Source organism: Coregonus lavaretus, assembly GCF_964263955.1.
Source record: "Coregonus lavaretus genome assembly, chromosome: 13".
NCBI classification, from domain to species: Eukaryota; Metazoa; Chordata; class Actinopteri; order Salmoniformes; family Salmonidae; genus Coregonus; species Coregonus lavaretus.
The window spans coordinates 44120407-44145728 of NC_140000.1; the positions used below are offsets into that span (position 1 = coordinate 44120407).

The window sequence follows — 25322 nt, forward strand, 5'->3', positions numbered from 1 at the left end:
CACAGAGTTCTTACTTAGTCCAAGATTAACAGATCTGTTAACACTGTTACTTTTATTGGGTGATAATGTCTCTAATCAGTTACGATTTATGAAGCTCTCAATTTCAGTGCTACGTGAGGTCAAAGAGCTCCAGCCAGGTAGGACCGACCTCATTCACTGGTTATAATAAAGACACAGCACCAGTCTGAAGATTACAGGGTTATGAGTATGAAGGTGGATGCGATGGTTAAATAGATATGTGACTGACAATGTTTCTAATGGGATGACAGATCTATGAATTATATATCTATGCATGTGATGCTGGATGGTTGTCTAGAGGGGCCTCACCCTGTTGGAGTAGTTAGTGGTCAGTGCTATGGGCAGGGATCACCAGTCTGAACTCTTTTTATATAGCCTTCCTGAGGCCACTGTCGTTAAACTTGGCAGGAGAAACAGAAATCAGACTGGCCAAGTTAGTACATGCACTTTAAGAAAATTCTGTCAGGTCAAAGACAAGTTAGAATCTACTCTTTTCACCGTTCAACCCTAAACTTAACCAAGGCAAGAACTGTCGGTGACATACTATTCGTAAAATGATGGCGATGACAGTGTGCGAGGAAAGCGGATGCTTTCACAAGTGAGTTGAGGAAGATGAATCACAAGCCAAAGCTATGCCATTAATTAACCTGTTAAAACACACAGCATAATCATCTGTTTTATGCTCACTCTTTATATATTTAGACTGAAACAAGTTAAGTTGGCATCAAGACACTCACCTCCATTCTGGTCACAGTCCTAAAAGGAGGGTGCTGGGGGAAACACCAATGCATCCTCCCCTTCCTCTCTGCCTGAAGGTGATCATACATGATTGGATGGGTGAAAGCACTATGGTTGTCATCCATCTAATTCTGTCAGATCAGTGAAATCTCCAAGAAAGGAAGGATGCATTTTTAAGTACTTTGCTATTCATGTGGACAACTTTGTCTAATTTAAAAACAAGTCATAGAACTAGCTAGGTGTCAAATGATTAAGTACACTAGTGCAACTGTTCCTAACCTTTTCCAGTTGCTGTACCACCTACTGAATTTTGCTCTGCCCGGAGTACCCCCTCGTGAATTTTACCAGTAGGCCTATGCTGTCATGAGTCTTCAAGGACCCCCTGTTGATAGGCCAAGTACCCCCAGGGGTCCTAGTACCACTGCACTAGAGAGATCAAGTATTTAGCAGAACCCAACATAGACCCTCTCAGATCGTGTTTCGCAAGAAGACCGCTTCAACCCTATCTTGTGCAAAGGCAACTTCTGCCCTGTAACTGTTGAGGAAAAACTGAACATTGACACGTGGTAATCTCAAGATTGCTTGTAAAATTATTTAAATGTAGATATTTGAATATAGGTAGATCATGTTTGGTTGATTTTAAGGGGGATAACAATAACAACTTAAAGTCAAATCCAATCAGGTCTCAGCTCACTAGCTAGGTCAACAGAGAACCAGTTATACATGCAATAACATAAAACAAATCAAAACCTTGTTCAGTTTATATCCAAATTAGTTGGCCCATATAACTATACCGAATGAGTCTTCCTCTTGACAACACTAAAAGTAGATTTAAAAAAAAGTTAATGTCATTTTTTAAATAAAATGGCTAATTGTCATTATTGCACATGAGCAGAAGTCTAATACTATAGAACTGTGTTCCTCGACCCACCCCTTTTTCCTTGATGGACACTTTAAAACATTCAGAGAACTGGTGAGGTACAAGAATAAAGAGATGTTTTTCCATGACAAAAAAAAACCTGTTTGGTAAAAACCTTGATCTGAGTGATAGAGACAGACAAGATGGCCAGCAGAGCTGAGGGTAGTACACTTAACGTTGTGCTAGAATGTACAGTAAAAATGGCTGCATAAGTGCCTCCTTTTAAGCTCTCAAGGAAAAAAATATTTCAGGAAGGTATTTATTATTGAGGCATCATTTCGTTTAGTTAACCTGTGCTATCCACTCCCTACCACTCAAGTCCAACTGTTTGTGAAAAGAGTACGAGAACAAATCCTTCAGAAAAAAACTTTACACTCCTCTCGGATTTCGGTTGTTTAAAAGAGATCACTGCTACATTAAAACCACACATACTTATGTGCAACATCAGAAAAGGCTTTGAAGACAATTTCCTCTACACTGTTCTGCCTGTTGGTTGGGATGATTGGTTGCTTTTACACGTCCCGCCGCCTCATTATTGGTGTTGATTGGCAGTGTCCAGGTCCAATAACATGGCAGCGTGATTCATTAAAACACTGTAGGTTGCAGTGAGGTTATTTGGGGAGGAGGGTGGTCTCCCTGGAAATGGCACAGTCTGTCACACCAGTCTGGGGTTTAGGGCTCTGTCTGTCTGCCCCTCAGACAGGCCCGTTGACTGCTGGCATCTCTGGGTACTGGGCCTGGGGTGGATTCTCTCTGGAGGGCGGTAGAAGGAGAAGAAGAGGGGGTAGAGAGATGCGATTTAAGAAAGTGAGGAAGAAGATAGAAGACTTGAGACAAAGTGAGAGGAGGGTGATAACATTATTATAATGCTACATTGCAGACCACCTCTCTTTCTCTGGCAGGATAGAGTTCACAGGAAATATTTCTACAGGCTCACAACGCTGGCAACGAGCACTGCTATTGTTCAACGTCCAGATGCATGTCTTGGCTCTGGCTGTTTAGAAAAGGAACCCGGGTTGCTAGAATATTTTTAGCCCTGATCTGCCTGGGATCTCTACATGGGTATGTGTGTTGTATACGTGCAAGCATGCATTATTTGCATTACTTGTACACACACACAAGCTTGCACCTACTTGTCTGTCTGAGGGGTTGGGGCCAAGGTTGGCGGTGTGTCTGCTGCAAGCTGTGCCTTTGGGTGGTACTTGGGGGCGTCTGTGAGGGACAGTTTTTCCAGAGGGATGGGGTTCTCCTCACTGTAGCACAGAGAGGAAAGTTTGATTTTAGATTTTTTGCATGTTAGTCAGTCAGTCAGTCTTCAACAAAAGTGTGCGTAGAAAATAAACATGTGAAGAGTGGTTTGAATTGACCTGTTGAATTTATATAAACTGTATTTTGGTAGTTTAACCACATATTTAACTTCAACACTCCAACTCTTATTTAAAATACTAGTGATTTTTCTTTAGTAAAGCACATTCATAGTTCATGGGAAGCTCCCTAGATTTCCAAACTCTGAATCCAGTCATTTCAGTTCAAGTCAAGTGTATAATTACTTCAATGTGGTAGTTATGTTTCAAATATAGATGTTTATTTACATGGGTACTAAGGCTTGAGTGGACTTCTTCACAGAGTGATTTAGCATTGACTGTGCGTGAGGATGAGGCGTCTAACTCATGTTAAACCAACAGGTTCTAGTTTCCCAACCTTTTGACCTCTGCTTTCTTGTTGGCGTCCAAGCTGGTGGTTGCCGAGGCGGCGGCGGCGGCAGTCTTGTCGTCCTCCTCGCTGTCGGAGCCCCCGGAGGAGCTGCTATCTGAGGCTACGAGGGGAGCCTTCCTACCCTCACCCACCGGCCACTCACCACCGGGAGAGGGGCTCGCACCTGGACACACACAATCACTTTATTGCTTTGGCTTGTGCGTTAGGTAATGAAAGCCTTGAAAAACTACGTTTTACTGGTCTCAATGCAATAGTGACTGTCTCTACAAGGGGGAGCTAAGCCAAATGTCAGGTGGCTGAAACCTCCCATACTCACCACTCTTGTCCGGACCCTGTTTGACTTGTTTGTCTGTGTCACTGTTGCCTACGGGAGAGCTGCATCTGGGGCCAGCCTCTGGGCTGCAGGGAGAGGAGGTAAGCTTCAGGTACAGAGCACTGACAACACACCACTAGGCATGTCACACAATGAAGTAAACAACAACGTCTTATGTTGGTGATTTAAAAAGGCCTTCCTAAAAATGTTTAATAAATTGACAAGTTACGATATCCCAGACACTAACATCAAATCAAATGTATATAAAATTGTATGGAGAGTGTTTGGTCCCCACCTGCTGAAAGGTTGGAACTCTGTGAAGTTGGCCCAACCTGCTACCTGTTTGTCTCCTCCACTCCCCCCTGGGGAATCCCAGCCTGCAGGACCCGGAGAGGATGAGTTACCCCCAGCGTCCCCGAAACTCGCTGTCCAGCTTCGACCTTCACATGATAACATGGTAAGAGGAGAAGTCTACAATAATGGTTTTCGCAAAGAGGAGACCATTCATGATTACTGTAATTGATTGAGTAACTATGGGTAATAAGCATAGTTTACAAGTAGCTGATTGATTGCCAGGCGTACTGGGTGTGTTGTCCTTGCTCTCCTCCAGGCTGCCTGTGTCTGGGGCGCTCTGTCTGGAGTCGTCGTCCTCGTCTGAGCCCGACCCGCGGTCCCGCTCCCGACCCCCGTTCTCCAGACTGCTCCTGGTGCTGCTCTCTGAAGTGTGGGACACCCCAAACCTGAAACACACAGGGAGAGAAAGAGAAGGGAGGTTTGAAGAGCGAGAGTTGGGGAGAAAAATAATTGAGTGAGATCGAGGAGAGAGCTGCACATTGGCATAACATCCCCTTCTTTGTTTTTGGATCTTGAATTTTTACCAACCTTGTTCTGGATTTCACTTGTGTTGCATAGTTAATCTCCTTCTCCTCCCAAATGTCCTCCTCCTCAGCATCGTCAAACTGACGTATCCTCTCTTTACAGCAGGCCTCAAAGGCAGTAGCGTTGGCCTGTATTCACACACAGGGAGAGGGAAACACATGTAAACATTTAACTTTCACTACACGCACAATGAAGCTGGTAGACATTACAGAACACAATACAACAACTTACACTATTATCATCAGCATCTAGATTGAAGTTTATTTCTGCAATCCGGTCAAATGTGGCACTTAGGAAAGGAAGGAAACAAAATAGCATTTAATGCAAACAGCAGCTGTTAGCCCCCAGAGGTCTGTCATAGCAAACTGCTGTACAGTCTGTTTCAAAGCTGACTTCTAGTTATTGGAGAAGGAATAGTGGAACGGACGACTAAACTCACTTGATGTTTTCATCATGCTCACTGAACTCCTCATCGTTGAACCCAAACTGATCCACAAAGTTGGCAGTCATCTGCTGGATCTGATAGTCTGAGAAGGCCTGGGGGGAAAAACATGAAATTAGTCCTTTCATAATCATTCTCTTTCCTCATGGGCAGACAAATGTGTTACGGTGCTTTGGCTTCCTACCTGTTGGAGTGACAGATCGTTGGGGAAGGGACTCTCCATATCATCGTCCTCACTGGAAGAGTGTAGGTTATGGGTGCTCACCTGGGACAGACAGAATTAGAGCGTGAGGAAATGACAGACAGAATGTGTAGCAGGGAATGCTTGAGCAAGAAAAATGTGTGTCTATTTGTGTGTTGGAGAGAAACACAGTTACTGGACCTGGACACTGCCAATCAACACCAATAATGAGGCGGCGGGACATGTAAAAAGCAACCCATCATCCCAACCATTGGTTGATACCAGTTCTCACCAGTTCAACTGTGTTTCTCCTGTTGGTCTCTCTCAGGGTCTCATCCACAAAGCTCTCCCAGCGTCCTCTGCAGTCCTCTGGCAACTCTGCAATATCACAGACCAGACCAGTTCTGAGTACTCACCCAGGCACAGTAACTGGCAATGGCAGTTGAACATTCTTTCCTACTTCTGTATTTATAAAAGAATAGGAAGGTATGCAATCTGGCAGCTCATCAAAACACAATACCTTTGATGAGGTCACTGATCTGGGACTGGACTGGTCCTTTCTCTAGGTTCTGTACCACCATGTTGGCCATCCTGGTCAGGTGACCCATGTTACCTCTCCTAGCGCCGCCCTCCGCCCTGAGAGACAAAACCACACACAGGTTAATGACATCTAACAGACGGTGCTATCATGTGTTAGATTCCAGCATTGTAGTGAAACAATACCAAAGGCAGTTCCACAGATTTGAGTGTCTGACATTTTGTCTTACTGTATTTGATCGTTCTCCTCCCAGGCGTCCAGGATCCTCTGTACCAACCGACATTGCTGGAAGAGCTGAGGAGGAAGAACAAAATAATACAGATTCAGAGACAACATCAAAACACAACTTTATAACGCTGTCGGACCAACAGGCTCCGAGACGGCTTCTACCCCCAAGCCATAAGACTGCTAAATAGTCAATTAATGGTACCCAAACTATCTGCACTGACCCTACGCACACTCACTAGACTCCTCAAACGCAACTGTGGACCTCAAAGCCAGTCACACTGCGTTTTTTTCATTGTTCCCCTCTAATCAGGGACTGATTTAGACCTGGGACACCAGGTAGGTGCAATTAATCAGGTAGAACAGAAGACCAGCAGGCTCCAGACTTTGTAGGGTAAGAGCTGAATACCCCTGCACTAGACTATATATACTGTGCCTTGCAAAAGTATTCATCCCCCTTGGTGTTTTTCCTATTTTGTTGAATCACAATCTGTAATTTAAATGGATTTTTATTTGGATTTCATGTAATGGACATAGTCCAAATTGGTGAAGTGAAATGAAAAAAATAACTTGCTTCAAAAAATTCTTTTAAATAAATAACGGAAAAGTGGTTTGTGCATATGTATTCACCCTCTTTGCTATAAAGCCCCTAAATAAGATCTGGTGCAACCAACTACCTTCAGAAGTCACATAATTAGTTAAATAAAGTCCACATGTCTGCAATCTAAGTGTCACATGATCTCACCTGTTCTGAAAGGCCCCAGAGTCTGCAACACCACTAAGCAAGGGGCACCACCAAGCAAGCGGCACCATGAAGACCAAGGAGCTCTCCAAACAGGTCAGGGACAAAGTTGTGTAGAAGTACAGATCAGGGTTGGGTTATAAAAAAATATCAGAAACTTTGAACATCCCACGGAGCACCATTAAATCCATTATAAAAAAATTGAAAGAATATGGCACCACAACAAACCTGCCAAGAGAGGCCGCCCACCAAAACTCACGGACCAGGCAAGGAGGGCATTAATCAGAGGCAACAAAGAGACCAAAGATAACCCTGAAGGAGCTGCAAAGCTCCACAGCGGAGATTGGAGTATCTGTCCATAGGACCACCTTAAGCCGTACACTCCACAGAGCTGGGCTTTACGGAAGAATGGCCAGAAAATAGCCATTGCTTAAAGAAAAGAATAAGCAAACACGTTTGGTGTTCGCCAAAATCCATGTGAGACTCCCCAAACATATGGAAGAAGGTACTCTGGTCAGATGAGACTAAAATTGAGCTTTTTGGCCATCAAGGAAAACGCTATGTCTGGCGCAAACCCAACACCTCTCATCACCCCGAGAACACCATCCCCACAGTGAAGCATGGTGGTGGCAGCATCATGCTGTGGGGATGTTTTTCATCGGCAGGGACTGGGAAACTGGTCAGAATTGAAGGAATGATGGATGGTGCTAAATACAGGGAAATTCTTGAGGGAAACCTGAATTCAGTCTTCCAGAGATTTGAGACTGGGATGGAGGTTCACCTTCCAGCAGGACAATGACCCTAAGCATACTGCTAAAGCAATACTCGAGTGGTTTAAGGGGAAACATTTAAATGTCTTGGAATGGCCTAGTCAAAGCCCAGACCTCAATCCAATTGAGAATCTGTGGTATGACCTAAAGATTGCTGTACACCAGCGGAACCCATCCAACTTGAAGGAGCTGGAGCAGTTTTGCCTTGAAGAATGGGCAGAAATCCCAGTGGCTAGATGTGCCAAGCTTATAGAGACATACCCCAAGAGACTTGCAGCTGTAATTGCTGCAAAAGGTGGCTCTACAAAGTATTGACTTTGGGGGGGGGGGTGAATAGTTATGCATACTCAAGTGTTCTGTTTTTTTGTCTTATTTCTTGTTTGTTTCACAAAATAAAATATTGTGCATCTTCAAAGTGGTAGGCATGTTGTGTAAATCAAATGATACAAACCCCCCAAAAAATCAATTTTAATTCCAGGTTGTAAGGCAACAAAATAGGAAAAATGCCAAGGGGGGTGAATACTTTCGCAAGCCACTGTACACACTTCATTGACACCCCCACACAAACACTTTTACACTAATCATATGCTGCTGCTACTCTGTTCTTTATTTTACTCTTATTATTATCATCTATCCTGATGCCTAGTCACTACACTGCCTTCATGTACCTCATACCTGTGCACATTTATTGATTTTATTTTATTGCTCTTGTTCCTATTTTTTTTGTAAACTCTGCATCCTTGGGAAGGGCTCATAGCAAGCAAATAAAATGTGATGTTTTACACGAGGGTATTACTGCACATAGACAGACGCAGAGCTACCAAGCCACCTACATGTGCCACTAGGGTGTTGTGAAGGGTGGTCTCCTCCACCGGGTCGCTGGCCTTGGCTGGCTCCCCAGCCTTGGCTGGCTCCCCAGCCTCCCCTCCTGCCTCCCCCTGGTTCTCTGGGCCTGCTGGGGGCTTCTCCTCCTCGTGGTTCTGGAGACCAGGGACGGGCCGCTCCTCTGGGCCAGAGTGGTTCAGGATGGACGCCACACACAGCTCCACTTGGAAGTGCAAGAAGTTATTCCATGAGTACTTGAAGAACAGGTCCTGTGGAGAGCAAAGAGCGAGAGAACCGTTGTGACCGATGGTGGGTGAGTGAACGAGAGCAAGAAAGTGAGTGAGTGTGAATGGAGAGGAAACCGAAAGGAGAGGAAATGAATAAAAGAAAAGCGCGTGAACAAAAGAATGAATGCGAAATGTGTAAGTTGCTCTGGATAAGAGCGTCTGCTAGATGATGTAAGTGTAAATGAAAGAGTGAGAGATCATGAGCAGTTTGAGACCCGGCGTTGCAGACACACCAGTAGCTGGTCCATGGTGGTGAGCTTGCAGAGCTCCTGACAGACACTGGGGGCGCTGGTCTGCAGCAGGGCAGCCACCAGCCGGGCCACGTGAAGGCGGGCGTTCCCCAGCGGCTCCTCCAGAAGGCCAACGGTCGTCAGTATTGCACTTTTCTACACACATAGAAACACACACCATGTTCAATAAAATGACTAAACAGTCCATCAACAGTCCAATGCATACAGGAAAAACTGTGTTGAACAAGTTGATTTCAATTATGTGCGTTAAATGGTTGTAAATCCCCTGAACAGTTTATTTATTAAAGTATGGTTGGAATTCTACTGCAGTCTGCTGGCTTCCAACATAATCGAATAAGACAATTTTAAACAAAAATGTATTTGTATGTTTCATAAAAATGATTGACTGTAGCCTGACTGAGTGTCTCTCTTTCTTTCTTAGTACCCACTGACCACTGTAAACTGATCAGCCACAGCCATACGGCCTTACTGTATGTCCTTACCTTGGGTGGATTCAGGAGAAGCTGCTGGAAGTCCTTTAGATGGGGCTCAATGGCATGTAGAATACTGCTGTTGACAGTGTAAGTCCTTTCATATCCCTGAGAATAGAGATCCATCAGCCCCTCCAACCTGGGACGGAGAGAGAGAACGAGGGAGGGATAAGGAAAAAGATGTTCACATGCTAAAATAGCTGGGGAGATGGTCCCTGTCCAGGAACAACCTCTAGCCCCTACCCCTGCCCCTGCCTTAAACATTTGTGGAGATCTGAGAGGATTGGACAGGTGTAAGCAATGTGGTGATAAATCCAGCCAGCCTCTCAGAAGGCGAGGTGGAGGTATTACCATATAGCTTAACTCTATCATATCCTTTTAAGATCTCCACAAGTGGCTAGAGTTGTTTCTGGACAAGGCAATGGAACGAGATATGAGGGAGGAAGAGTTTATATGAGAGAGAACAGTTGTTCCACTCACCCGGACCTCCTGGTCTCCAGTAAGGTAAGTAGCACTTGAGTTCCGTTAACAATGGAGGCCTCACTCCTCTCCCCCTCAAACATGGTCTTCAGGAGCCCCGCTACGCTCTCCTGCGACTCTAGTACAGCCAATAAGGGGTCAGCCTCGACGTTCTCCTGCATCTGGTTGGCCTGGTCTCGACTAAGGCGGATGATGTCACAAAGCGTCTGGGACGCATTTGATTGTCTCTAAAAAAAAAAGAAAAGAAAAAAATGTAAAAAAACTACTATACTTCTGACCAGATGGTTAATATGAACTACCATGCCTTGTCCAGGTAGAGTACTGCAATATCAGACTAAAGTCTACTCACTTCCTCGTCTTTGCCTGTATGGATGAGCTCTGTGAGTCTCTGAATCAGCTTCTCTTCGTTCAGCCACTGAGATAAGGAAAGAAAAAGTACGACAGGGAATGAATGAGAGAAATACAAGACGTCCAAGTCAATAAGAAATGATATTTCTAATTGAACACAAAATGTATGAGAACAGGAATGGCTGGCAGACAGACAGACCCACAGTGGCAGCTTACATTGAGGACCTCCTGCCTCAAGGGGGCAGGCTCCACACAGCTGATGAGGCGAAGCAGCAGGTCCATCATGGCGGAGGCGTCGATGTGTTTCAGCACCAGGCCGATGAAGCCATCCTTTTTCCTCAGGAAGGAGATTACCTGGAGCAAAATAGACATTTGGTGAGCTCCAGATAGGTCCTTACATTTTCTTTATCCACCTTTATGAATTCTTGGGCATTGAGATTACCTGTTCTGTTTTCCTAGCGATGAGGTTGCCAATGGTCTTGCTGAAGAAGCTGGCTAATAGCGGGTTGAGGGGCGGGTCCTGCTCCAGGAAGTGGTAGAGAGTCTCCAGGAGTGACTCGTCCCCGCCCAACTTGTCGTTGATGAGGGACACGTCTGATGTCAGGAGCTCACAGGCGATGTTAGGGAACCTGTAATGTGGGTCGACAACAACAGGATGAGAGGGGGAGAAAACAGTCTAAGGAAAGGGTGTCAGTGTGGGAGGGAGGTGTACAGTCTGTATTCATTCTTGAAATATGATACTTTTACGATGTTTGGAAATATTCTGACGATGCTCATTTCGTCATTTCTGAATTCATGTTTATTGGACTGAGTATGCTGAAGACCATGTTGTGTATGCTATGCTAAGGGACCCAATCAAGATCAGGGCCCAGTTTCCCAAAAGCATCTTAAGGCTAAGTTAATCGTTAGAACCATAGGAGTGAGTATGGTTCTAACGATGAACTTAACCTTAAGATGCTTTTGGGAAACCAGGCCCTATTGGGTGTTCTTTGTGTCTTGTAAGCTTCTTTACATGGCTAGATTTTGTCTACAAGAGGGCATGCATAGAGTTAGGAATTAGAATAGTAATTTAATAGGTTTTCTATGAGGGCATTATCAAACCCAACGCCAGCTGTTGTCCTTTTCTGTCACATTTAGAAGAATCAACCTAAAAACATGAACTAATTTAGAGGCATCTATCATGGCACTGGTAGTTCTGTTCCCAGTTCATGACGTTGTGAGTTCAAAACATCCTATTGTGTTTCTACACTGTCAATTATCAGTCTTCAACCTTAAAGCCATCAAAAACGTATCTTGGCTCCCATTAAGGCCGTGATTCAATCCAATCACGGGTTATAGGCATTGTGGCTTTTAAAGGCAATGTTCCCGTTTTTGCAGAGATCCCATACACAGTAACCGCTGCATATGTCGGCTCAATAGAAATTGCCTTTAAAAGCCGCAATGCCTATTATAGATGGGATTGAATCCCAACATATTTTCAAAGACATTTCACATTTCCTGAAGGAGACAATGGGTGAGAGGTAACAACCTGGCCTCACACGTCTAAACTTGTGGGTTCAAATCTAGTAGGCTTTGTTTTTGTTTGAACAATTCTTAACATCAAATATTTGAAGAGAACTGTGTATTTTTTGGGGAGTATGAGGTAAGACCATTGCCTCAAGCATTGGTTCAAAGGTTTGAATCTAGCTGGCTGCGCTTGTGTTTGTTCTACTCAACCTCAACTGTGTAAAGAGAGCATGTATAGCGAAGTAGTCAGTGGCTCTGGGGTAAGAACCTTGCCTCCAAAACTGATGGTCATGGGTTCAAAGCTAACTGGTTGTGTTTTAGTTTGTGCTTTCACAATTCTCAATGTCAATCATACGCAGAGGCATGTATGAACTGCGAATGAGTTGTGGCTCTGGGGTAAGAACCTTACCTCCCATACTGATGGTTATTGGTTCAAATCTAACTGGTTGTGCTTTCTCAATGTCAAACATATGTGTTTAAAGTGTGAAGGAGTTGTGGCTCTGGGGTAAGAACCTTACCTCCCATACTGATGGTTATTGGTTCAAATCTAACTGGTTGTGCTTTCTCAATGTCAAACATATGTGTGAAGGAGTTGTGGCTCTGGGGTAGGAACCTTTCCTCCTATACTGATGGTTATGGGTTCAAATTTAACTGGTTTTATTTATGTTCTTGAGGAGTGGCTGCCACAAAAATGGTTGGAGGGCAGTGGTGTTGTAAGGGAGTGATGATCAGATTTGACCGTTCAGACAAGTTGCATGGCCAGGAATCAGATTTGTATTTGATTTCAAACCACCTACGAATGTGGCTTGAAATATCTGATTCCATGTGTGTTTTGGCTGTTCAGACTGTAGGAAAATGAACAGATTCTAAACAGATATTCCAACAAAAAAAAAAAGGATTTGAGTCACTTCAAACTGCTAATGTGAACAAGGCTTTAGTTTTTATAGGCAAAATCTGTATTTAAATACCAAGTGGCCATTGTGCTCCAGCCCCTTTAACCTCCTCCAATCATCACAGCTGCCCTTCGACCAACTCTGCAGATAACAGCTGAGCAGACATAACTGGATTTGAACTCATTAACGACAAGGCGAGGACTAGACCCCACAGCCACAAGCTCTTTCACTCTAGACAGGGATCTCTCTGTGTTTGACATTGAGAATCACAGGAAAATAAAAAAGACCGTAATAGTGTATCCGTGCTGGTCTTGCGTTGAAACTTGGCAGTTGGTACTTCTCATCCACTGAGCATAGAACCCAGGCAATGTCAGAGCATGTTACGGAGAAGCCCCTTTCATTTCGTACAACTGGTTTTTAAAGGGAAGGTCAGTCCGTGATGGCATAAGCATAGGGTGTATTTGAATATTTATTTCATTCAAAGTATCCTTTGTTTAGCACAAATGTTCTCTTACAATAATGACATAATATACACGTGTGTTGAGCGGCCACATCTCAGCCCATCCCTCTTCCCCCTCGGTCAACCCTTTTCTCTCACTTAAAGCGGCTCTTCTCCTCTAGGTCAGCAGGGGGCTCTGTGGTGATGAGGTTGACCAGCTCTGTCATGCAGTGGTCCTGGGAGAGGAAGAGCAGCAGCCGGCGGTTCTGGGCCTTGCACTCCTGCAGGACATCGTCCTCCTCCATGAGCTCCCGCAGCGTCACGTCCTCCCGGTCCAGCAGCTGGTCGATGTGGGACGTGGTGTGCAGGTCAAACTTCCAGAACATGATGGCTGCTTGGACAGGGGGCACAGCCCTAGGAGGAGAAGGAAGGAGAGAGTCAGAGACGCAATGTTGGCATGGCGCCCTAGTAGCAGCCTAAGCAGAGAGCTCCTGTAAATGTGTTTTTAAACGTTTTTTTTTTTTTATCAGCTGTTTTGTTTTTGATAACATTGAGTTTTGTTGCATGTTTCTGGTGGTTTTGATCTTGTAGCCCTCTACAAGATCACCACCAGACACTTCAACCATCTCCCTGACTACCTTCCTCTGTGCAAGCCATGAACTGTCCCTCTCCATCTTTAAAGGATGCATACACTCAGACGTGGCCTCTTGGTTGACCTAGCCAACTATAGTTAGGCTACTCACAATGATGTATTGGTTGACCTAGCTAACTAAAGCTAGGCTACTCATGATGATGTATTGGTTGACCTAGCTAACTAAAGCTAGGCTACTCATGATGATGTATTGGTTGACCTAGCTAACTAAAGCTAGGCTACTCATGATGATGTAGCTATAGCTAGGCTACTCATGATGATGTATTGGTTGACATAGCTAACTAAATCTAGGCTACTCATGATGATGTATTGCTTTAGTTTTTTGCTTTTGAAGCGCTTTGAGATTATGAAAAGAAATGTAATTTACTAAAAAGGAGAAGAGGAAGAAAAAGGGGGAGATTAAAAGAGGTGAGGTTCATGCGTAGGTGGGGAGGGTAACAGGGGAAATACACACACAAAGATGAAAACAATGAAGCAGGAACATCTAAAAACATCCACATAAACACAGTCACTGACTCGGTCCACACATGAACAACAAACTCATTACAGATATAATTTTGTGCTTACCAGTAGATGAAATGTGGGTATCTTTAATCAGACCTCCCTCACAGACAGGCAGGCATTTGTGTTTGTGCAGACGGCAGAGAGAGTGGCGAGGCCTGGCATTTATCAGCATGGGTCTCCTCTTAGAACATGGGCCTCCTTAGTACACAACACACTGAAGGGCTCACCATAACCTGAGAGAGAGAAAGGGATGGGGGTTACAATAAATTATAATTAAATTCATATAGGACCTTGCATCAGCTCTCAAAGACATCTATTATTAGTCAGCAGCAGTATTTGCATAGTCATCTTTAAACACAAGATGCATGTGTTGCATCATATTTACTCAGACTGCTTGACATCACAAGAAGGATTCTGAACAGAAATGTTCAAGAAAGACGTTTGTCTGGCTGCCATTAGTTGTAAGGTCATGACCTAGCCTTATAGTTAGTAGACTGCTAGTGAGAAAGCAGGGTTTGACTTTTGAAATCTTAGCCTCGGGCAGCCAAACCCTAAGTCAACCTGCTTCTATAGAATTCTTAGCTTCAGTTTTATGAATGAGACAATGAACTGATGTGCCAACAGTTACAACAGCTTGCCCTGACTTGCCTTGTGGCTTATAAAAAACTAGGCCTAGACTAACGTTATATATCAACTCAATTTAGCCTAACAACGGTGAAATGCGCAATGCTTTGTGTTGTGTCGTCAAGAACACAAACAACAAAGAACTCCAGCTAACTTAATTACCTGAAGACAGTAGTGAATGGCATTTAAGCCAACACAATGGAGAGGCTCACACTGAAAAATGGGCATGCCATCAACTACGAGATGCTAGCTGGAAAATCTTAAACAAAATTCCAGATGCATGCTTTGGGTCTTGTTAGGCCTATGCAAATGCTTTACGAAATGAGATGAGCATTTTGAAATGGATTATAGGCTTGCATAGGCTACCAATTACGGTCAAATTCATGAGAACTTTGTCGTAAGTCTAATGTATGAATACTGTGCTGACTACCAGGGTTAGCTGCCTAGCTACTACAGTTAATATCATTACCTGTATGCTTTAAAAAGATATGCAGAAGAAATTGCATATAGTGCACACTGCCCTTTCCTGGACCCTCACTCACACATCACTAATGTGAAAAGGTTGTGGTTAGCTCTAGCTACTTCACTGTTTTTGACGTCAGCATTGCACACTAAACAACCTAGCTATAGCCTAGGCAACCACAACTATAGACAGGAAATGAGAATAGTTTCGAAAAATCTGTTGGCTATGGTTGCTACGGTAAACACACTAACCTATCAAGACCATCATTCAGACATGTTAGAAGGGACAAAGTCAAACCGACTTGCTTAGTCAACAAAAGACGAATGTGCTGGCCTGTGCAATACAACACTGACTGGCCGCCCACACAACACAAGAATGGGTCTGAAAAAGGAAATCAACGTGTTTCCCTTCTTTTTCCACTTATTTGGACAACCCTGCTCTGCACGTGCGGAGCATCCATCTGGCATACATTTACACAGAGCTCACTAGTGCAACAATAACCCCCAAAGTGCTACACAGGAAAAAGCAAAAACTTGACTTCTCATCTAAAATAGAACTCACCAGGGGCATCCTCAACAAAACAGTCCACTGGCTAATGTAGTAAATGATGAAAAGAGGAACAATGGTTGAAGAGCAATCAACTGGATGCTATGACCCAACAGTAGCCTGTCATTAAGCAAAGCAAGTGGCTTATGGGGCAGTGTAGTAATGCAGCGTTAGTGCACATGCTCGTCAGAACTTCCTATTTCCTAGTTGTGATGTTGGATATACAACTTTGTTTCATTCATGTGCTTTTTGATCGGAACAATTCGTCAACCAACAAGATTTTAGTTAGCTTGATAAGCTAGCTAACATTGCTAATAATAAAAGTTTGCTAGCTTGTTGACAATATGGTCAATCTAGCTACATTATCCATATTGATAGGTTGTAGTTGTCAACAATTTTCTCAGAGTTTCCCACTTGTAATTCAGACTTGGAGGGTCGTTTAAGTGAAACTTCCCAGTCGGAACTAGGAATTTCTGATAACTCCGATGGCATGTGAACGCAGCATAGACAGCAATCAGAGGGCAGGCTATGTCACAAATCTTAGATGGCTTCCTTTCCTTGTCTCCTCACCTCCATGACCACTGATTAGTTAGGCAAAAGCAAGATGGTGGAAACGTATAAAGTATACTACGATCAGTGGTTATGAAGGAGAGTTGATAGATTAAAGGAGGCTATCTAAGATAATTTGGACATAGCCAGCCTCTCCCATCTCCTAATTAGGTGCTTATCAGTCTCAGTTGGCTGCACTGCTAAGCACGCGCAGGTGTGCTTCTCCATGAGTTGCTAACAAAAGTAGCAACAGGGAGCCCCATTTAAGATGCTCTTTCTTATTGCCACCTTATACCAAGGATTCAAGATGTAGTTGGTTTTGGATAATTGCTTTATTTACGAACTTGACTGTTCTATTTTGTCTGTATGCCTATCATGGACCTCAGCCACCTGAACCACAGCCTATTCTCCCTGCTTCCATTACTTTGATGCGGGCAGTATAGGAGTTTAATGCCAAAACCTGTCAGAATGGCCAATAGCCCCCAATCTCTAATGGACATTTATCATTGCTACAGTTGTCAAAGTGTCTTATTATTATTTGTATTATTGTCTCATGTAAACATGTATATTATTTTGTATTATTGTTTCATTCACTTCTCAACCCCCCCATTCTACTTTTCCATGTTGATAATTTCTCTGAATAACCGTTTGTAAGATGAGGAACCCTTTAGCAGGGTTCTTCAATTCTGGTCCCGGAGGGCCGAAACACCTCTGTTTTTCATCCTCTCCTTCTAATCAGGGGCTAATTCAGACCTGGGACACCAGGTGAGTGCAATTAACTACCAGGTAGAAATAAAAATCTGAAGTGTTTCGGCCCTCCAGGACCGGAATTGAAGAACCCTGCTTTAGGGTCTACTATCACTCCTTGTCTGACAATGCAGGGATGGTGTTCTGTAGAAATGTAAAATGATATGGTGGTGGCCTTGGCAAGAAATGCACATCAACTGCTGAGTGTTGGTAACTCACCTTTCTGTTTACTTCACAAGTCACTACTGTAGTACTTGCTGGCTACTTCTATTCACTACTTAGAGATTTGACATTGATTATTTATAAGGTAACGCTGCCAGTGCCAAACCCTTGCCCTGCAGTTGGAAACGGGGTTGAGTTTGTTTGTTCAATGGATAGAAATTCCAAGACCGTCGATTTGTTTCTAGACAACTACAATTTTACAACTGTGTGGAATTTTCCGCAACAAGTATATCTTCACGAATGCAGGAAGTAACATGTTAGGTAGTTAATAACATTTCTTGCAACCGACACATGATCTTGCGAACGAACTTCACTTCTCTCTTTTTGGTCTCGCTAACGTCGAATGTCTGAACAACAGCAGCTAACGTCAGCTAGTATTAGTTAGCTAGGACACATTAGCAAGCGAAATAGCTTCCTAATTCAGTTAGCAAAGTAGATTGGCTGAGCCAGAGGTATTCGACATAGACAGTCAAATGTAGAGAGAATCCAGAGCCGCTAGCTTTCCAGGTAGTTAGCTAACTAAACGTTACCATACAATTTAGCTAACGTTAGCACAAGTTGAGCATATTAGTATCAACTTTGTCGTTGTTCGTTAGTTAATGGCTGGTTGTCGGCGTTAGTTTCTCTCGGAGTCCGATAACTAGCAGCTAACGTTAACTAACATTAGCATAACTTGAGCTAGCTAGCTAAATTGGCAAAAGCTAGCTAACCCTCTTTAGCTAACTAGGTACTGTCACTGATAGCTTAACCAGATAGTTAGTCGCCAAGCACAAATAACTCACCAGCTTTAGCTAGCCAACGTTGGTTCTGAGAAACTTACCGTGTTGTTCAAAGTTTGCAATCCACTCGTATGTACGGCTAGAAGTTGGCTAACGCGACCTACCTTCGTTTGCTAATAACTAACGTTAGTTAGCGAACTAGCCAAACGTTATTTGTTTTGATGGGTCAGGCTGACGAGCAGTATCAGCAAAGTATCTGTCAACCTGGTGACACAGATATTAGTCTCTTGCAACGGACAGGCAGTTACCTCACATTTGTACCTTGTATATTCAATATTATTACGCGTACTGTCTATTTATATCCTCTACAGTAAATAAATTCAAATGCTAGCCTTTTCCCAGCTCAAGCATGCAAAGCAGGAAAAACTCGGTCATATTTTCGAATCAAAATGGCGAATATTCTCGCGGAGGCGCGCAGGGGAGTGCGCATTGACTTCTTCTATGGCCGGGGTGTCAAACTCATTTTGCCCAGGGGCCACATTCGGTCTCCAACTATGTCCGGAGGGCCGCACTGAAAATGGGTTATGTTACTGTACCTCACCATCAAAATGTGCAAAAGATAGTCCTCTATCCATCGTTTTTGGAATGTTCGATACACCCTTACTGTTTACCTTTAATTTCCGTGATTATTAGGGAGCTGCACACATTCAAGAAACTGTATAAAACAGTCCATTATAATTTCTACACAGTTTCGAGTTGGTTTTAGTCATTTTAAAGTATACTGATCAAAAATGTAAACGCAACATGCAACAATTTCAAAGATTTTACAGAGTTACAGTTCATATTAGGAAATCAGTCAATTTAAATAAATTCATTAGGCCCTAATCTATGGATTTCACATGACTGGGAATACAGAAATGCATCTGTTGGTCACAGATACCTTAAAAAGAAGGTAGGGGTGTGGATAAGAAAACCAGTCAGTATCTGGTGTGACCACCATTTGCCTCATTCAGTGCGACACATCTCCTTCGCATAAAGTTGATCAGGCTGTTGATTGTGGAATGTTGTCCCACAATTTTCAACTTCAATAGCTGTGCGAAGTTGCTGGATATTGGCAGGAACTGGAACACGCTGTGCCTGTGGTACACGTAGATCCAGAGCATCCCAAACATGCTCAATGGGTGACATGTCTGGTGAGTATGCAGGCCATGGAAGAACTGGGACATTTTCAGCTTCCAGGAATTATGTACAGATCCTTGCTGAATGGGGCCGTGCATTATCATGCTTAGGACTGCACATACCATAACACCCACCGCCACCGTGAGGCCCTCTGTTCAACAACATTGACATCAGCAAAAAAATCTGGGATCTTTTAATTCAGCTCATGAAACATGGGACCAACACTTTACATGTTGTGTTTATTTTTCTGTTCAGTTTACATTGAGTCATTTTAAAGTATATATCTCCCGAGTGGCGCAGTGGTCTAAGGCTGTGCCACTAGAGATCCTGGTTCGAATCCAGGCTCTGTCGTAGCCGGCCGTGAGACCCGTGGGGCGCACAATTGGCCCAGCGTCGTCCAGGGTAGGGGAGGGAATGGCCGGCAGGGATGTAGCTCAGTTGGTAGAGCATGGCATTTGCAATGCCAGGGTTGTGGGTTCGATTCCCATGGGGGGCCAGTATGAAAAAATATATATATATTTATAATGTATGCACTCACTAACTGTAAGTCGCTCTGGATAAGAGTGTCTGCTAAATGACTAAAATGTAAATGTATATTCTCCCTGACTGTCTAGCTTGAATTTCTGTGATTATTAGCGAGCTGGACTCAGTCAAGAAACTGTATAAAAAGGTCTATTATCATTATTCTTTTTTTTTACTCAAACCACCCGCTTTTAAACCACAAACTTTAAGGTGCATGCTTCCACCTACTGTGCTGGAGTGTGTGGTCAATCACTGTTTACATTAGCTCTACATGTATAAAGGGAAACAAACCGATAAACCTAAATCCACATACCTAACTGTACTATTAACAACATTTAAAAGAGCCCTACTAATAATAATATAATATGCCATTTAACTTCTATTAACTTCTAACAGACCCTTCCCCATCCCTTCCAAATGACCCTACACTTCAATCTTTCCCTCTCTTCAACATAATTACAACAATATAACAACACATGCTCCACTGTTTCATCGACCATACATTCCAGACACAAAGCAGATGTAATGACGAGTTCAATGTACAATGTCCTAGACACAACTGAGCAAACATCACCTCTTCCTTCCTAATCTGACCTTTGAATCTTGGTCTGTCGACCTTTCTTGGTGCAAAGACTTCAGAGAGAGACGTGGAATAAACTATAGCTCTTTGCTTCTGTTCCCTGTCGAGACTGTCAATTTATCAAACAATATAATTTCCGTTATTACATTTTGATTGGGATAAACAGTTGATTTATTTTTCAAAAAATTCACCAGCTCCTGGCTGCATGCATGGGGAATGTTCTGTCTGTCTGATACAGTTTTCAATACATTGGGACCAGGTTGGGGCTTAAGTGGATTGTTGACAACAAGCTGCATATTAATGTAAATAAATCACAAGTACATATGACATTTCCTGTCTGCAACATTACTGTCTAGGATAGTGGACCTAATGGTCTTGGCCTGCTCCTCTGATAAGGCCTTTTTCCACCAGAGTGGACTAGAGGTCTTCGATAATTCCATCATAAGATAATCAATTGATTTACCGCTAATTATCAGTTGAATACAGAAATGACCATGCATCATCTGCACTGTGCATGGAATAACTTTAATTTTTCAAGTATGCCTACAGATCTAATACAATGTTCAAACATACGTTTTTCTGCACAAACACAATGCATTACATTTGCAACTCAGTTATTATGTATGATAAAGATATTAATGACTTTATTATATTTGTTAGATATTGATTTATCTCACTGGACTTCTTCTGATGCTGCGTTGAGCTGGGATGAAATGCGGAAGATGGAATTCATGTCGTAGGCCTGGGCGAGGAAGTTGGCGGATGGCGAGATGAAGCGAGGCAGAAAGAAGAGTGTGAGGTTCAAACCCAAATCAACATCTGCGAAACACAAGCAGAGTACCTTCTCCATGCAGGCATACTTCAACTTCTCCCCCTAGCATAGCCTGCTGGTTAACATAGTCTTCATGTTATTAACACATAACAACAAGTACAGAAGAGATAATTACGCTCCTGAAAACCCTGAGCAGTCAACGGATAGTGCTCTCAGAAATTGAACCTGACAGAAGTGAAGAGGAAGAACCTGTGCCGACAGGTGAGGTGAAGCCTTCCGAGCCTCACCCCAATGATCAGGAAAAAATATTGTGTGTCTGCTGCCCAGAGGGAGAGGGCGCTATGCGACTCGGGATGAGAGCTGTGTCCTGCTTTGCTCTCTGGAGTAGAGCGCTGCTGAAAGGAGTGATAACTGGGGTAGCGTTGAATGTTGAGGTGGATCGACTGAAGTTGAAGATCCCCGGTGTCTGTGATGCATACCGTTTGGTGCGATGCAGACCCGGTGGCAAGCAAAAGACTGAGGAGACCCTGCCTGTCCTTACTGTAGGGGATTTCCCTCATTCCTGGGAAAAAAAAAAAAAAAAAAAAACTCCCCCCTCAGAACACATCGGATAACTCCACCTGTCATTAAATTCACTAAACCTATAAATAACAAACCCATAACCACCTTCCGGTAATCTACTGATTTAAACCTGTTGCATTAATTTATTAAAATATAAACCTATTGTTTAATAAATCCACTGTTTGCATTGAACACATCTCTCCATCTCTCTAGGTATTGACTAATAGCCTCACTGTCTCCCTGCTTACACTCGTGGACTTTGGAGAAGTTGGCATGTCTGTGATAATATTCTCAGATTATCACAGAGTTGTGCCAATTTATCTCCATAAACCCCTCCTTCTGCCCACTCTAGAACCGGCGCATTCCCATCTCCGGGAACCCAGTTTCCTCTCACTGCCGCCCAGTCCTTTAACACTATCTGTCTGACTGCCCTCTCTAGTTCCCCTGTATTCAGCTTAAAGCTGGCGGTCAGCCCTTCCATATCTCTTCTGAACTGGTGTACCCCCGTCTTAGGGTGAGGTATCCCTTCCACTGCTCTCACTACATCTCTCTGCTTTGTTTACTAAATCCTGGCATTAGTAAATTCTATCCACACACCACCAAAAACGAATAACATATTTGCATACACATAACTAGAAAGCATGAATTTAATACCATTCTTGCTTAAACAATGCAATTCAACATTTCTCATCACCCAATTTGAATTTATCTCCATAGTATTCATATCCAATGTAGTGATTGACGTTCCTTAATGGAAACCCTAAATTGGCTTTGTACAATATTATATTAATTATGTCTCACCCATGACGTATGTCTACGTTTGGGTGAGCAAGTTAATATATAATTATTATTCCAATTATTATTTTATGAAGTCTCTAGCCTCTCATTCAACACAAATCCCCATCATCAAATATACTCCCAGCAGAACTGAAAAAAACAAAACAGACTGTGATTTCCAGGACACTGCTCCTTTGTTCTGGCCTTACTATCTCCCCGAGAGTTGGCACTCCCTTAAGGTCTCTCCCAATCTGCTCTTGGTAAACTGCAAACCTTTTAACCTCTATGTGTTGCTGTGCTTTTCTCCACCCTATCAAAGTATTTTTAATGGTCCTGCTTATCTCTGGTCTCATTCCACTGAGGAACAGTATATTTTTAATTGCTGATGGTAGGGCGTATCATTCCCCTGTCTCTGGTCTGGTTCGGGTATGCCACTGTTTGCGTTAAACACATCTTTAACTCTCTCTAAGTACTGGCTGACAGTCTCACTATCCTCTTGTTTACACTCATGTACTTTAGAGAAGTCTGCATGACGATGGTAATGTTCTCTGAGGCTATTACACAATTCAGTTATTTTCCCAACATACTCTCCGTGATCGGCCCATGGCAAAAGTGCCCTCTGGGCATCCCCTGAAACCCACTGCCCTCTAACGGCAGCCCAAACCTTACTATTCCTGTTTTGGGGTGGTCATTCCTTCTACCGCTCTGGCCATGTCTTCCGTGTTCATGGCCTGTCTGCTAAATGGCATATTATTATTATTATTATTACTGTATACATCTAAGGTTGCTGGGGCCCCTTCATTCCCTGCCAATAGATTAAGTAAGGCTATCAGGGGTACTGGCCCCCTCCTACTCTCTCATCTCCTGACTCATACTGACTCCCTCCTGAGCTCAGCTCCTAACTGGACTTTTGTCGTGGGGTTCAAGTCTCCTCAGGGACCTGGTCTTCCACCCTTCGGTCCCTTGACCCCCCTATTGTACCCTAGTACTCTAGTTACTTTCTTAGCCTTCTCTTTCCGTCTCTCTCTCTCTCTTTCTAATTTCTGCAATGACCAATTGGGTTGCTGCTGTTATTCCAAACATTTCCTTAGAACCTCAACTGTACTATCTTCCTTTGCCTTATCCTCAACCCCCCTCTGTGCTCCCTCAGCTTCCCCTTGGTTCTGGTAAGGGGGTAGAAACTCCAAAATGGCAGCCTGCTGTGGCACCCTTCCCCTCACCACTACCACCTCATCGTCTGGATTTATTCCTCCAGGCCTGATCTGCCAGGGAGGTGTATAGTCTTGATCTAGACCTTTCTACAGGGGGAGCTGTGGGTTCTGTCTTAGACCTCTCTCTCTCTCTCTCACTGCTTCTTTCTCCTTTACACACCTTATGTATCTGTTTAAGCATGGATTCGAGTTTATCTGCGTCCAGACGTCCCTCAAAACCATACCTCTCCCTCCACCTGGTTACATAATGGAGATTTCTTCTATCCCTGGATTCCATAAATCTCTCATCTCTGGTTGACCCCGGGACCTCCTTGGAGGGTTTGCTTCCCATATTGGCAGGACTCTTTGATCGTCCTATACCCAAAACTTTGAACAATTACTTTATGGCTTTTACCAAATTCCTGAATCTCACCTTTATTTGAATTTAGATTACTTCCAACTCTCTAATAATTGTTTTTGTCACTTTAACTGAGTTGTTAGGTATTAAATAATTGTACAATTTTGCTTTTAATGATTTATTCGATCATTAATTAATTTCTTATATGTTTCTTCCTCAAAATAGTCAATTATAATTACTTACTTCCTCTCTATACAACCACCTGGAACCACCCCTTCCTGTATATGTAGTTTTGACTAGTCCCCCAGAATTATCTCATACTCTACGGAGGAATTTATCCCCACAATGTAATCTTGATAATTCCTGACAGTCTCATACAACAGGAATGGGTTCTCCCTCTTCTCTATACAATCACCTGGAATTATTCATAGATGTGACTTTTGAGCAAATATTAGGTCTCACACGTATGCAACCTTACATGATTATTGGTTAACACCATCGGTAACCCGGAGTTTGTAAGGCTCCAGTTTCATGAAACGGATAGAGTTACGGCAAAATCTACAGTTGTTTGTGACTTTTTACTTTACTAATATTCTATTTCTCACACATGCTATTTTAATTCCTTCTGGTGTACTTTTTGTATTTGTTTAACCCGGATTATTTGTTGACTGTTCTATAATCTCTTACAGGTTACATCCCTTAGGTGTACTTTTAATTGTTACTTCTATTTCAACACCGGGTAGTTTCTTTTAGTAATGGCCTATTACCGTGAATCGTTACGGACCCACCAACATTTCACTTAAAATGGCTACGCATTGATCAATTTGCTACTTTAAATTATGACGTTACCCTCAGTCATTATTTTAGCAAGTTCTCAAATCAATTTCACCAAGTAATGACCTTATCCTTGCAGCCGAGATTCAATGTAGGATTCCGTCACTGTCTCTGTCATTAATCAGGTGTCCTCTGGCCTGTCTTAACCCTTAATGTCAAAGGGCAGGACTTTCTATTTACAATCATTTAGTATCATTCGCCCGTCTACGGTTTTCAGAGTTACCTGGATTGACAGAGGCAGGTATTGGATTCCGGCTCTCGAAGGACCAAACTGTTAAGTGAATTATTTAACAAACTATTTCAGTGTCTCTGTGCGTCTCCCAAAATCAAGAAACGGACAGAGTCCCGGTCTGCATAGTCAGAGATATTTATTCATTGAGAATTCTGCCATCACAATTTCAGAGTCCATCTTTTATACTTATACGTCATACAAAAATCCCTCCTCTCTGTAGGCAGGCTGTAGTTCTCCACTTTATAATTGCTCTCCTGACCATCAGTTCACACACACACACACACACACACACACACACACACACACACACA

The 25322-nt window shown here is 43.1% G+C and overlaps 1 protein-coding gene across 2 annotated transcripts; it reads right to left on the minus strand.

Annotated features, from left to right (window-relative positions):
* Positions 1-448: 448 nt before the first annotated feature.
* LOC311140665 (serine/threonine-protein phosphatase 6 regulatory subunit 2-like) lies at positions 449-18470 on the minus strand. 2 transcript variants are annotated; one of them, XM_084175833.1, is made up of 23 exons: positions 18108-18470; positions 14200-14369; positions 13140-13394; positions 10585-10771; positions 10359-10496; positions 10144-10209; positions 9795-10021; positions 9327-9453; positions 8827-8979; positions 8315-8575; positions 5974-6038; positions 5727-5842; positions 5499-5584; positions 5210-5290; positions 5023-5120; positions 4815-4872; positions 4587-4711; positions 4287-4444; positions 4000-4144; positions 3708-3790; positions 3377-3554; positions 2809-2928; positions 449-2428 (listed from the first exon to the last, which is right to left on the minus strand). In XM_084175833.1, the coding sequence occupies exons 3-23, from the start codon at positions 13364-13366 to the stop codon at positions 2371-2373; spliced, it is 2757 nt and encodes a 918-aa protein (XP_084031959.1). In that variant the 5' UTR covers positions 13367-13394; positions 14200-14369; positions 18108-18470; the 3' UTR covers positions 449-2370. The 2 variants fall into 2 exon arrangements, with proteins under 2 accessions (XP_084031959.1, XP_084031958.1); XM_084175832.1 differs by having other exon boundaries at positions 4260-4444.
* Positions 18471-25322: the final 6852 nt, after the last annotated feature.